The 15,154-nt window shown below is 41.6% G+C and overlaps 1 protein-coding gene across 1 annotated transcript in view; it reads left to right on the forward strand.

Annotated features, from left to right (window-relative positions):
- Positions 1-405: 405 nt before the first annotated feature.
- CDS1 (CDP-diacylglycerol synthase 1) overlaps positions 406-15,154 on the forward strand; it is an 86,533-nt gene continuing 71,784 nt past the window's right edge. The window contains exon 1 of the mRNA XM_075605715.1: positions 406-838. Within this exon, the coding sequence (XP_075461830.1) occupies positions 779-838 (60 nt within the window). The 5' untranslated portion in view covers positions 406-778. The remainder of the gene's footprint in view (positions 839-15,154) is intronic.

Genomic DNA, 15,154 nt, shown 5'->3' on the forward strand with positions numbered 1-15,154 from the left:
ACTGTATATATGTATATATATCTTTATTTATATAGCACCTACAGTGTACTCAGCACTTTACAAAAAACAATACAGGGAGTTATAATACAATAAGCGCAACAAAGTAAGACCACAGGAAAGGAAATCTCTGCCCCGGGGATCTTACAATCTAATCTATATAATTGACTTGTTTATCTCTCACATTCATTTTTCTTTATTTTAACCTCTTCCCCTCTGCTACTTATTTCTTTTCCTCTCCTCGTTTTTCTATACTTCTCATATTATTTCCTGACTGTGCAAGTCTACCCCTCTCTCCTTTGCCTGCAACCTTCCCTTCCCCGTCCCTTTCTCACCCTGCTCCTTCTCTTCCCCCTGTCCCTTCCCCATCCTGCTCCTTCTCTTCCCCCCTCCCTTCATGGAAGGTGGAGGAGGGGTAAAGTGCACAGGCAGCGACACCTCAGAGTCACCTCCAGGAGATCACAGGAGAGCCAAGAACATGACAATACCCCTGGGAGCGGCACACAACAGCCAGGGAGCAGCCTGCAGCCTCCCCAACTCCCTCCCCAACTCATAATCCCCGAGACAGCCACAAGAAGAGGCGGAGGAAACAGAAATAATAATAATAACAAGAAGAAGAGTTTCTCCCCGCTCTCTCTCTCTGCTGCTTCTTCCGGGTGGAGTCTGACCCGCCTCCTGTGCCTGCAGATCCCTCTGATCGCGTGTAGCCACTATTACCTGCCCCTCCTCCTCCTCCTCCTAATACTCTGGATGCGGTGCCCCGCATTATTACTGCACTGATATGACTGAGCTCAGGAAGAGAGGAGCTGGGGAGCCCGAGCAGGACTGCAGCAGTGACAAAGTAAGAGTGAGTGTGAGTGTGGCCCTTAAAGGATGAACATACAAACTCTGTTTATGTACTTGTCCCCTGCTTGGTTACACGTCTGTCACCCGTGTGTGTGTCTAGTTGTTTACATGTCCCTGCTTCCCTTCTAATGTTTACTGTGCCTGACTCCCCTGACCTCTAACATGTGTAAGTGTCATTGTTGCCCCACTTGGCATTTTGTACCTGTAACTCCCCAACCCCCCCCCCCCCTTGAGCTTCTGTATGCTGTACTGTATGTGACTTCTCCCCTTTTTAGTTTAATGTATATCTGTCCCACAGGGTGTTTGTACGTGTGTGTCTATCCATTGTGTAATTTCATGCACTGGGTGTCTTTTGCATGTGTGCCTCTCCTACTGTGTGTCATTCTGTCCCATTGTCTGTCTTGTGTGTTCTTCTTGGTATTCTTGTTGAAGTGGGGACATGTCACTAACTTGTGTTTCATAGAAATGTCACAACTTCACCTAGACAGGGACAGCATGGGGTCGACAGAGTTCAACAGAGTCAAGTTAACCAGAGTGCTAAAATTGCTTTAGTGTATGTTTTGGCTGTAAAATGCATGCAAGCCAGTGACTCAGGTTTTAAAGACAGTTCAAGTGCACTCTGCTAAAAAAAAAAAAAAATGCACTTGCTTCTTTCCTTCACCTTTTTGGGGCTTTTCCAAAACTAGACAATTTTGGAAAAAACAAAAATGACAATAAGTGATGCTGTGAAACTGTCTCAGAGACTACACAAGGCAGAGGTGACCTCTTCTTGGGCTTTAGCCTCCATGGGAACAGAGGCTTGTTGTGCGGTGTTGCCCACACACACTGTACAAATAAATCCAAAGAGGAGTGGCTCAATGGACACATCTTGAAAAATGGAAAAACCTGACTCAAACCTACAGGGTCAGTTCCTTAAGACTGCGCTTATAGTGACTGCGACGCGACCGTTGCAATTCAAGTTTAGGCGACGTCGCTGGCTACAAGGCCAGTGACGTCATAAAAGGGGAAGGCAGAGGGACGGAGAAGCTCTCGGATTGGCCACAAGGAGAGACCGTCGCCAAAAAAATCAAATAACAGTGACTACAAGAATTTTGGGCGCGCCATCTCAGTCGCGTGCACTATAAGCGGCGACAGTGCGTTTGTTTTGACGTGACGTCGCCGGCGCTATAAGCGCAGGCTTAGTTGTAAGAAGATGGGTTAACAGGCCTAAAAGCAGAGCTGTGCGAACCACACTTACAAATATCACAGTGTGTGTGTGTGTGTGTGTGTGTGTGTGTGTGTGTGTGTGTGTGTGTGTGTGTGTATATCTATATATCCTTTTTACCCTGATCACATAATTTGCTAGGAAAATATTGCAATTTTGTTGAAGAAATACGATCATAAAAATATATATATATATTTTTAAATTGCATTATAAGCCCTGGTCTCTGCTACTTTAGAATTGTTGTATTGTTGGTTATGATCCCCTTTCTAGCCTTTATTGAAACTAGTGATATATATTTCAGGTTAGTTTATCAACTAGGATGTTATGACGTGTGCACGCACAGGAATAATAAAGCACATCACCCAAAATTGGAACCATGACAGTCATCATCATTCTTAAGTGGATGTAGTAGCCCATACAAAGCACCAGCGTTTTGGCCTTGATTAAGGTCCCTGTTACGACCAAAACGTCAGTGCACTGTATGGACTTCTAAATACACGTCTATATATATATATATATATATATATATATATAACACACACAATTAGTGGTACTATGAGAACAGAGGACAAAGGTAAAGGATGCTTAGCAGTTGCCTGTGAAAGTGTTTGGGTGCCTGCAATGCACTGCACTGGGCTGTGTACCTGTACAACCTTTTTTTCATTCAGCACGTGGAAAAATAACTGGTTTAGCAGGTTATGTTAAGAGTAGCCAATAGACATACTCATAGTCTCTCACACAGATTTACTATGAATCTAATGATACTGACACTTGTGTGGAACTGCACTTTAATTCATTTTCCATAAACATTTGGGGGTTAAGTATTAACCCCTTTACAAGCAACAAAAATGGGTTACATATCTCTGAACTGAATTTGCATAGACTTGGACAAAACGTGTTAAAAATAAAATAAAACAACTTCTTGTCGGTGTAAACGTTTAGTTTTTTAAAGAAAAATACAATGACATATAAAGCATAGATCCTAGAAATGTATGTATGTCCTCTTGTGCTGAACCTGATATTTTCAGCCTGAGAAAGTGCTGGTCTTCCTCATAAAGGAATCCTGTCTGCTGCGATGACATTGAGGCTTCATGCTGGCTTGCGGATCCTGCAAGATATGGTGGCCATATTGTTTCCCCAGGGATGGGATTTTAAACGTGCTGACAATAGCAAGGTTCAGCAGCGGAGGTTCCCTGGTTCCAATTGTGTAAAAAAAAAAAAAAAACCTTGGTGCAATTGCTGCTTTAAACTAACAAATATATTTATTTGTACCATGTGAACGAAATAATGTTTTCCTTTTATTTGCACCCGCTAATATCATTCTTCTCAGTGTGAAGATTGATGGCATAATTACTTCACAAACAAAGAACAACACATCAATTAAAGCTGCAGTTCAGGCAATATCCTGCATGTGTTTTTTTTTTTTTTTAATAAATCAGTTCTGTAGTAAGAAAAAATACTTTTAACATTTTCTGTTTTAAAAAAAACAACTTTGAAAGACCAATTTTCTTGTATTCTATTTTAACAAGCATGCTTGTTCCTATAGCAACGATTTACATTCCCCATATTTAAAGATGTCACCAAACTGTGCCGATCAATAGACGGAGAACGAATTGACCGGCAGCTATGCAGTTCTTTAGGTAATTAGAGATTGCCCACATGAAACTATTGAAGTAAAAAAATTAATAATAAAAAAAAAGACTGAACTGCAGCTTTAAGCTACAGATTTGAGAATTGACATGTTGTTTGTTAAAAAACCTCTAGCATTTGTTTACCATAACAACTTTTTCCCCCAATGGGACTCAAAGCGCTTCACAATTACAGTATAGTGCACGCTACGCAGCACACAGGAATGTTACAGACACTGTCCCTGCCCAGATGAGATTACAATCTATGTTCTTGGTGCCTGAGATGGTGAGGTGATGGAGATAAAGTGAGCTGCCCAAGGTCACCAGGAGCTGACACCAGGATTTCAACCAGATTGAACCAGTGTCATGCTTTACTTCAGTGACAGTGTCTTTACTCACTGAGCCACTCTCCCTCCCACCATGGTAATGTTAACAGTGTAACAAATGATTTAATAATACTGATCCCATTTATTTGAAGGTTTCAGTTGTCTGCATTTAACATATTAAACACACCACTGTCCTTAGGTCGCCTTAGTCCTATTATGGAATACTCTTTAATAAAGTGTGATATGTTGGACCATAATTAGTCTGAGGGGTTTTAACACCAGGTCAAACTTGCAGAGAATAAAAGCATTGTCTCCTCTCTTATCTCTCTCTTATCTTTCTGATCTCCTCCATAAACAATTTACAGAGGTTGACAAAATACCTTGATGTATGTTGAAGTAACATATACTGTATTAGCATTAGAAACACAATTGAACTGTGCTCTAGTAAAATGATACGTGGCAAAAATTGTAACAGTATACCTGGCGTGCTCACTCCATATGAACTTGGGTATAAAAGTCCAGTGTTCAATAACACCCTTTCGGGGCGAACCTTAAGAAATGGGAAAAAGAAAAACTGACAAGCACAGCCTGTATAAGTAATATGTATTGTACACCAAATAAAAACAAGTACTGCTCACTTACATGTGAGGAAACACTAACAGTCGCAGCTGAACACGGGCAGAGGAACCTCGATGTTAAACTGGTTCACCGGCGCTCTGAGAGAGTCCGCTCATCAGTTCCTCTGGCGTCTTGCACCAGATCCCGGAAATCAGACAGTCTCGCGAATCTCTGCCACGTCACTTTGTCGCCACTCGCAATCGGCTTCACTGCTTTCCAGCTCCACACTTCACTTCCGTGTTCGGCGTCCGCCGTCATGGGAGGTGGCTGATTCACTGAAGTCACGGTGCTCCGTAATGTGTTGACACAACCATTAACCCAACACATTTTGCTCTCGGGGGGGCTTTGTAAGGGGTCGTGCTTGTCTGTTTTTCTTTTTCCCATATCTTGGTATTAGTTTTAGGATAGAAAAATGGATTGGCAACAGACTGCAACGTCCAAAAAGCACCCTCAGCTCACCAGATGTGGAAAATTAAAATGCGTTTATTAAACTACATAAAAATAAAAAAGGACAAACAAAATACAAAAAACACACAACCTCCTACGCGTTTCAGGCTCTGAGCCCTTTCTCAAGGGGGATAGTGGGGACTGTGAGTTAAGCTCATTAATATAGCCCCTCCTGTGCACTTGAAACGCAGCTGTAATGGATAATCATTAATTGTAAACACATTGATTGTAATCAAAACATCACATACACTTAATCTAAAGCATTACAAATGTAAAAGATCTTAATAAAATACAAAAAGATACATGTATATAATTCATATTTACGTGAAGTGTGGGAATAGATGAACTATTGGAATACTATAATTAAACACTTCAACAGTACAAATCTATGGAAAGGAAAATGAAATGCTACCAAATAGAAAAATTACACAAATGTATCATAGATGTAATAAATACTTCAGCAAAGTGTAAAAGGGATATATATAAAATAAATACATAAAGGGACTATGTACAATAAAGAATAAGAAAGTCACAAGAGGTATCATATATGGTTAGTATAAATGTTTAAATAAAGCATGACATCAATTAGCAATAATCCATATCTCAAAGATACTAGCGTCAGATAGTGTATCAAAAAAAAAGGTAACATAAACCCATTGAACTGTTCATGGCATCGTTCTATTGATATAAAAGATCAAAAAAACACCTTCCAGCCGGCAGCAGCACCCTCATGCAGCCCGGGAGACCGACCGGGAGATCGCTGCAGCCATCCGCTGGGGGGGGGGGGGGGGCGTGGGTTTGTGTATCAGACGGGAGCTGCAGAGATAATGTGGAGGGGGGGAGAGGGGTGTATCGGACAAGAGCTGTGGAGGGGGGGGGGAGTAGCACGGAGAGCAGCAGAGGGAATGTGGGGGGTCCCTCCTGCAGCTCGGGACACCCCGCTGCAGCCCTCCGCTCAAACCACGACCCCCCGGCCGCCGCTCCCGCTCCCTACAGATTGCAAATAGCGGTCAAGTGCCTCTCCACGCGCCGCCTGTCTGCAGTGCGGGCGCGTGGTCTGAGGCAGCGGGGCCTTAGCCTTAGTGAAGACATAGGCTGCTTTTTACACCTTGAGGTCGAGTTCATGTGGCCTCTGGGCTCTCCGCGGACAGCAGCCCAACAGAAACTCAATCAAAAGCCATAGTTTATATAAAGCCAGTGCAAGAACCACTTCTATTAATACATACTGTATAGCACATTTTAAACAACCAGGGAGGAAGATAAAGGATGCATTGAGTTCCAAAAGGGATTTCTTGCCCTCTATGAAAATAAACCTGCAGAATGATCACCAATTGTAACGGTTGGGCATGAGGCTGTTTGTTCTCTATTGTATAAACGTTGAAAAGTTTTGGAGCTGGTCTAAATCTATGGTTAATCTTTGTTTTAGCTTTACATTGTCGCAGATTAATGTCCCATGGAAGTGGTTAGCCATGGCATTGAAGCCCATATCTATTAAACTGTGGTAAACCACAGTACACTGTGTTGTCTGTTCACCTAAACAGGTCTCAAGGTGTACTAAGGCTTGGCACTGTTTAGCAAGTACAGTATGGAACTGAAGGACCACTAAACATGATGGGCAAATATTTGATCACCCACTGTAGTCGATCGGGTCAGGCTGTATGTTTTTATAAAAACAATTGTCGAAATTCAGGAAAGTTCAATCCCAGACAGAAGTTGAATTAACTTCTAGCTTGGGCCAAAATAGATAAAATGTAACTAAAGGTCTTTAACTGTGACTTTTTTCCTAATTCTGGGAACAATGAGAACATTTGGTCTCAGGTATTTTGATTGCATTACTGCTATAGTAGAGTTCTGTCTTTGATAGCAAGACTTCTGTGTAAGTCGAATTCTTCCTGTTCTAGAATACAATCAAATTAATGTAATTTTCTACTAGCCACGAGGAATTACATGGTCTAATAAAAAATAAAAAAAAGCTAAATAACAAGCCTGTGACACTAAGGAGCTTATTTTAAATCGGCCAAAGTGGCTGATTAGGCTATTGAAATCAATGGAGAACATCATCCAAAAAAAAATGGCATATTGGTCACTTTGGCTCTTGTGGAACAAGCCTCTAATTCCTATTGTAGCCTTCCTACGGTCTTCAGGAAATGCACCCTGACTCTTATGTCTGCACTCCTGATATGGTGAAGGAATAGGAGCCAGTGTTCCTATGCAATGCTCACAGGGAACAGCCATGCAGTACAAACAATGAATTGCTTCCAAATCATACAGCACAATGTAGTTATATCCTTGCCACTAGTAACCCTTAAAGCCACTCTTTGTGGACTCCCACTAACCTCTGTATAAGGTATATTTTGTATGGGTGTCACAGGCCATGGGTAAAGTGCAAATAGGAAAAAGGAAACTCACAAGTCTCTTGAGATCCAGGTGCTGTAGGGCGTGCTCCTACCAGGTTGGTATACAATGCAGAATTTTCTTGGGTGGCGGTGCAGCTGCCTTTGAAAAATCGTGGGACCAAAATTGCAAGTAAACTGGGTACAAAACATTTATTAGCACATAAAAAAACAGCAACAGACAAACTCTGACGCGTTTCAGCTGCCAAGGGCCTAGGGCCTTTGGCCCTAGGCGGCTGAAACGCGTCAGAGTTTGTCTGTTGCTGTTTTTTATGTGCTAATAAACGTTTTGTACCCAGTTTACTTGCAATTTTGGTCCCACGATTTTTCAAAGGCAGCTGCACCGCCACCCAAGAAACTTCTGCATTGCACTCCTGATATGAACGTGCTGTGTTCAGCTCGCAGATCTTAATCCCTTTATTACTGCATGAAACTGCAACATGTTGCTTTGTTTGGTTTATTGCTTATAAGGTCACCAGTGCAAATATGTGCGAATGAGATTTACCACGATATCAAGCGACAGCCCACACTGATCGACATTTTTTTTGTGACATTCTGTTTACGTGCTTTAAGACAGGGGTGGCCAACCCCAGTCTTCAAGAGCCACCAACAGGTCGGGTTTTCAGGATATCCCTGCTACAGCACAGTTGGCTCAGTCATTAAATATCTCTTCGCCCTTTACAACGCTGTTTTTAATTTGAAAAATTTGATGCTCCATTTAGGCGATTTATAGGCGTTTGAAATATTAAGTGTGCGCGAGGGGCTTTCCTCAGAGCTCAGTGCAGTTGAAACTCTTGACGCTAGAAATGTAAAAAATCATGATATTTTTTAATATATATATATATTTTAATTATTATTATTAATGTTTTTTTTTTTTTAAAGGAGCGGGGCATCCTAAAGGCAAGATGCTAATATATATATATATATTAGTGTATATATATTTATGTGTGTGTGTGTATGTGTATATATATTTATGTGTGTGTATATGTATATATATATTAGTATGTATGTATCTTTAAACTAATATAGGCTCCTGGGGGAGGGATTACTGCTTTAAACCTTTTAGTGCCATGGCCCATCACTGTGATCGCTCCATCACTGATGACCGAACGAAAGGGAATGAGGTCACCCCCTTCTGTCCACAATCAGTACAGATCGCGCCCTGTGCTCCGATGGACTGCAGGACGCAATCTCCCCAAAGAAAACAAGAGTTATTGGCAGGGGGTGGGAGGGGGGCGTAGCTACCACGTTATGGGGCATCCAAGGTGCCAGAACTCATGACGTAGTGGCATGATGTCCCAGGGCACTCAAAGGGTTTAAATGCCACTGGTTTATGTGAATCAGCGAGGCAGCATGACTGTCCAGTTCTTGTAGTGTTGCAACAGGCAAAGGTTTGTATCTGTAGATCACATGTTAACAGGCACAATACCAGAGGATCATATTTACTGGGACTAGGCGCTAGCAAGCCTTAATGCCCATTAACTTGGCATAGTTAACTAAACCAGGGGTCTTTTAAGGAGAAATGGACATGTAGCATGAAAATACCTGTACATTCCTAGCAGGTTATATTCTGAATCTGTATGTAAATTAGGTGCCCTCACTTGTGTAACAGTACATCTGGATTTTTTTTCTAACATCTGCTAAATTGCGAAACATACAGGACACCTGCAAGCTCATATTGAACCCCCAAAATAACCACAACATATATATATATATATATATATATATATATACATATAGGTGTCACAGAGGAGTGCTACTGAGCATGGCGATATATATATTTTTAAAACCAGAGACAGAACATGAAACACAGACAGAGCTCAGTGCACATTCAGTGAAACCTATACACGGTACAGTGCCTAAATATATATGTATAGATATCTATTAAATAAAATGGTCTTTTAGTTTAACATTTTGGCCAAAGTGTTGTAAGCCCCTGAGCCACTACACAGCAGACCACATCTCAAGGGTCCCTAACACTAATATAAATTCTTAACAACCTGTGCAATACCAGGAAGAATGATTTATAATCTGTCAAAATTAGTTGCATAGTTCTGAGTCTGATTCAAGCTTTTATTAACCTGTACATTTCCAGGAAAAGCACTCTATTAGATTTGTCACAATCATACTGCAAGCAAGCAAGTTCCCCTGAGAGTGGGAGATGCTATGGAGTGCTAAATTGCCCCAGAGGAGAGGTTTAAAAACCAGTGGGCTCAATCCGAATATATTGAAATTATATGTAAATAATAATAATTTAAAAAAAATAGCATATTCATGTAACATATGCTAACGTAGTATATCTGCCGTAGTTTTGTGTTACTCTTTTTAGGGTTTATGATTCTGCACTAGTTTAATGATACATACAAAACTCATAGTGAACAATTCTGCGTCATTGACAGTCAACGTGTAGCACTTGTGTCACCTAGCGCAATATAACATGTATATGTGAGCTATTTCCAGTACACGGGCCGGTGTGATCTGCACTAGCCTAACCAGAACTAATCCAGCTGCCATGATTTTATATGTTAAAGAATACTTCAAAGGAAATATCTTTCCGTTTTGAAGAGTCCTCCCTCGGACTAAGAAAATGTAATATATGAAATAAATACGAATACAGGGAAATTAGCAAATAAATAAAAGTCTGTCAGCCCGAGTGATCTATTTAAAACATTAATAAGGTTGTTGTGAGGAAAAAAGGGAAATGAGGCAAAGAGAAACAATATTCATACTAAATGTATTTTTTTTTTTTTTACAGTGAACCGCTTGGGTTTGCAATGCGTTGCTTGTGGCTCCGGCAGCCAACGGGTTCATATGTACTAATTACCTACAACCGAGCGGTGGGAAGTCGGTACAGGTCTATGCATTGGTATCAATGCTTTTACAATGCTTTTGTTAAAAGTTGGTGGCATATAACATTTTATTATGTTGTTATAGTAGAACAAAGTAAGGCTGAGTCCATGGTCAGCGCTTATCCGCTGACCCGTGCTGAGGCTTATCAGTGAGCCCCTGCAGCCGCAATGAGAGCGGCTTTAGCAGGGGCTCGCTTCCACAAGCGTGCGTAAGCGTAGCCGACAAGAATTTTTTAGTTTGAGCGCTCACGGGAGCGCAGGGCCGGTTACCTGAGCCCAATGAGGGCGAACCAGCTCCGTGACGTCACTGGCCCGCCCCCCGAAAGCACCTGCTTTCCCTCAGCGCGCCTCCGCACGGCTGAAGTCTCTATGGACTCAGCCTAAGGCTGGTACGTACGGTGTGAGGCAGGTGTGCTCAACTCCACTCCTCAAGCCCCCCTCCTCCCCAACAGGTCATATTTTCAGGATATCCCTGCTTCAGCACTGGTGGCGGTTACAGAAGCCATGCACTCTTCAGCGCGAGGCCTCTGTAACTTACCTGAATTCGGCCTGCTTTAGGCGCCATGGCAATGCGGTGTCAAATTACACCGCAGGCTCATGTGGTGTGATGTCACATGACCCGCGGTGTCATTTGACACTGGATTAAAGGTAAGAGGGGGGGGGGAAGGGCGCAACGCTGCAGCTACAACAGGATGTGCCGCCCTCTGCTGTCACTCAAGTGCAGTACCAAAGGTGAAAGGGAAATACCCATACACACTACATGCCTTTTACCAACCTTTTTCATGTACGCAGATATATTACCCCCTTTTTAATTCTATAATATATTGTTGAATTTGCTTCACTATTTGGCGTTGTGCGCTGTTTTCTTTTGTTTCCAACTACTGGCACGCCTGTGAATACCAGGGTCTACTGCCAGCCCATAGGGTAGAATAGTAGCCAGGGGGTACCCTGCGACATATATTATTTATTATTTATAAATTGCATGAAAGAGCAGGCTGCACTGTACCTCTTCTATTGACCTCTGAAATGTAATACCAGAAAAAAAGTAGAACAATTGTTTAAAAAAAAAATGTCAGTTAGCTGATTAAAAAAATGTCCACTCAACATAACCTAAACAAGTGAATTTTGATGTTCTTGTTTAGTTTCAATTAAATAGTTCTCCATCTCCCTGTTATATCATTTCCTGGAACTGATGAAGCATATCTAGAACAGCTACTCACTACTAGTAACTTGTTACCTCTCATGTTGGCTGCTTTGTTCTACACTTTCAGTTCCTGTTGAATCCTTCTGTATTGAGGAAACAGAACTACACACAGAAGCCACAACTCAGATTTAACAGCTGTAAGTTACAGGCTGCTTTTGCAATAATGAAATACGTAGTGATTTTCAAAATGCAGGCCTTTTTGTTAGCATTTGAAAGCAGTAAGTAGACTGAAATGTGCAAATACTGTATATACGATGCATGGATTTTAATCCATTTGGTTTGTTCGGGATACAGCCTTAGAGAAGTGAACATAAATGTTTATGGTCCTATTTCATTGTTTGAGGTGGGTTGTGCTGCTATTTAGTCAATCAAGTGCCTAGTGAAACCAGGAACATGTGCAGTTCGGAAGTGTATCTTCTGACCTACTTGCTGCCCTACTTCCTATTGGTGTGACCTCTGTGCATTCATACAATATGAAATACTGTGTGTGTGTGTGTGTGTGTGTGTGTGTGTGTGTGTGTGTGTGTGTGTGTGTGTGTGTGTGTGTGTGTGTGTGTGTGTGTGTGTGTGTGTGTGTGTGTGTGTGTGTGTGATCTCCGTGATAATACTTTCCCTATTCCTTGCTGCCAAAAGGTCCACGACCCCACAGGTGCCGAGAGAATTCACACGTTGTAGAAAATGACCTAGGAGCGCAAAAGGGGGAAAAGAAAAGGGGAGGTGGGGAACACACCATAGAGTAGTATGTATGTATAGGTGAGAATAAGATGCTTAGATTGCATTTACACAAAGATGAGGATATTCAAGCATTTATCACACATTAAGTATCAGGAACACTTTCAAAGATGTTGATCTTAAGGGTCTCCATTGACCCTATCTTATTCTGATTCTCCCACAAATAGGTATGGATCTTTAGATTACTGGAATTTACAATCTTCCCAGTCGCAATTGATTTCCCAATTAGATTAATAGACAAGGATGGATAGTGTCATACTATTTAATATAAGAAAAAAAATAAAAATAAAATAGGTATAATAAAAATTCACTTGCCAGTGAAAAATAAAAGGAGCAAGATCAATATATCACATTGAATATGTCCTGAAATCACACAGTCTTATATTGCACAATGGCAATTGGAGGGTGTCCCAAATTCCTGATGGTATTCTGACGCACCTAACCCATGTTGGGTGTCTTAATATGAGGTAGATAGACTAAGCAATCAGTCTTATATTGCAATGTTCGTCAAAGTATATCACAATCCCATACAGTGCATTTGATATCTCACCAATATGGTTTTCTCTGAGGGGAGGTTGCTTGCGATCCTGGTGGAGATAGTGTCTGTTGTTTCCCTTCTCGTCATCGTGGCTGGCGTGCCCGTCTCTCACTCTGAGCCGCTGCTCTTACCGCACACCTGTGTATTCACACAGTCCCAAGCCCGTTGGCATACCGTCGGTACACTATCTGATCTCCTCCCCTCTCGGCGCATTCTCTCGTCCCTCAGTGTTACTGGATGCCACTCCAAACTCGCGAGACTTCCTTCTCCTCTGATCGGCTCCGTAATCTTCTAATGGTTAAATAACCCCCGAAGAAGCCGCCAAGGTGAAACGCGTAGGGTGACGTCATTGGAGCAAAGACAGCAGCACAGAGAGAGGGAGGAGATTCCGGAGCCGATCAAAGGAGAAGGAAGTTTGCGAGTTTGGAGTGCCATCCAGTAACACTGAGGGACGAGAGAACGCGCTGAGAGGGAAGGAGATTAGATAGTGTACCGACGGTAAGCTGACGGGCTTGGGAGTGTGTGACTACACAGGTGTGCGGTGAGAGCAGCGACTCAGAGTGAGAGACGGGCACGCCAACCACACCAACCACGCTAGCCACATGGATCATAGAATTTACTATTAACAATAGAACAATATCGTATTACTACTGTATAACCATTTACCTCTTAAAGACATGGACTTGCAAAACAAAAGTGCATTTTAAAAATAGGGATACTTTCCAAACTTTTGGCAACCTGCAAATCCTTGAGGGCATTTATACACAATACAAATATTTGTTTAATTATCAGTGAGTTTTAAAGTCAAAGATTTCTGACTTGCAGGCTTTGAAAGAAAGTCATATATAGATCAGACCACATAGCAGTGCATTTCAGGTGCTCCCAGCAACGATAGACTTCACGTATCTATTAATATAACATTCTCGCTTATCCAAGTACCCAGAGGGACATCCGAAACACAACCAGGCATTGATATACACAGAAGTGCTATTTATATAATGTTACTTAATCCTTCTGCACTAGAGCTGCATTGAAGGTCCTATTCGACAGAGAAGGGTTTAACTAGCAGTCAGATAAATGATAGCCCTATTTATAACTGTAATGTGAACTTGTTTCTGAAATATCAGCATTCTGTTTTATACTATTGGCAGGGAGATTGTCTGCTATACTTATTTTATTATACACTAAGGGACTTCAGAGCTTCAAATACTTCATTTGTAATTTTAAACAGACTAATGTTACCAGGCCACCCCAATGCCTTTGAACACACCCCATCTAAACATATTCTTTCTATGAAAATCACATGCATTGAGACGAGGACTTTGCGAGGTCACATGAAAAAGGTGTATGTCGGTGATCCATCTTGTAAGAGTTGTGTGCATGGTCAGACCTCCAGAAAAAGGCATGGTAGTTGGGAGATTGAGATAAGAGTGTTTTTAGTGATCCCAGAGTCTCCGTGACCTCGAGTTATATAGCAGTTATTATATATTTCACAATGTTGACATTTTCACCTTGAAGAGTTCCTGATATCATCTCATTTTTACATCGGTATTTTCCCGCAGCAGAATTACGGTGTCAAATAATTGGGCCTGGCTTAGTTCTAATTAGGAATTGAAGACTCGTTTTTTTTTTTTTCATGATAGACTTTCCCTTTTTATGTTTTCCTCTGAAAGTGATCTTAAAGGTGCTGTCCCTCCTAGTATCAAGTACAGTACGAAAAAAGAAAAGAAGTTTAATTAAAAAGCATAAATATTTGAAAATCATTTTGGAACTGCTAAGGTTTCCATGGTAACCAAATGTTTTGGAGAGTGTTTACAATCTCTGTGTCTTCTCATATCTACAGGGCTCTTATATCCGACGGACAATTGTCAGCCCACAGTTATTTCCTATCTTATTTAGTGTAAAGTAATTATCATGTCATCATTTTCCAAACGGATAAAAAATATCATGTATATAAGTGTCAGATAAGAGTTGCACAGGACACAGTGAAAATAATAACTCGGTAATATCTCATGGGAAACCAATAGATGAAAATGTTGCTGTAAGTATGATTAAATCGTCCAAAGGAAGACAATATCCAATATTTACGGTTTTTATTTGTTTCCCTTTTCTGCATTGCACTGCCCTTTGGGGTGCTATGAGGCAATACTTGGTATGCTCAGCTTCTAATGCATCCTCTCTCACCCCCCTTCTCTCTCCCCCCCCTCATCTCCTCTCCTTCCCCCCTATCTCATCTCCTCTCCCCCCTCATCTTGCTCTCTCCCCCCTCATCTTGCTCTCTCCCCCCTCATCTTGCTCTCTCTCCCCTCATCTTGCTCTCTCTCCCCTCATCTTGCTCTCTCCCCCTCATCTTGCTCTCTCCCCCTCATCTT

This window comes from Ascaphus truei, chromosome 1, assembly GCF_040206685.1.
Source record: "Ascaphus truei isolate aAscTru1 chromosome 1, aAscTru1.hap1, whole genome shotgun sequence".
NCBI lineage: Eukaryota > Metazoa > Chordata > Amphibia > Anura > Ascaphidae > Ascaphus > Ascaphus truei.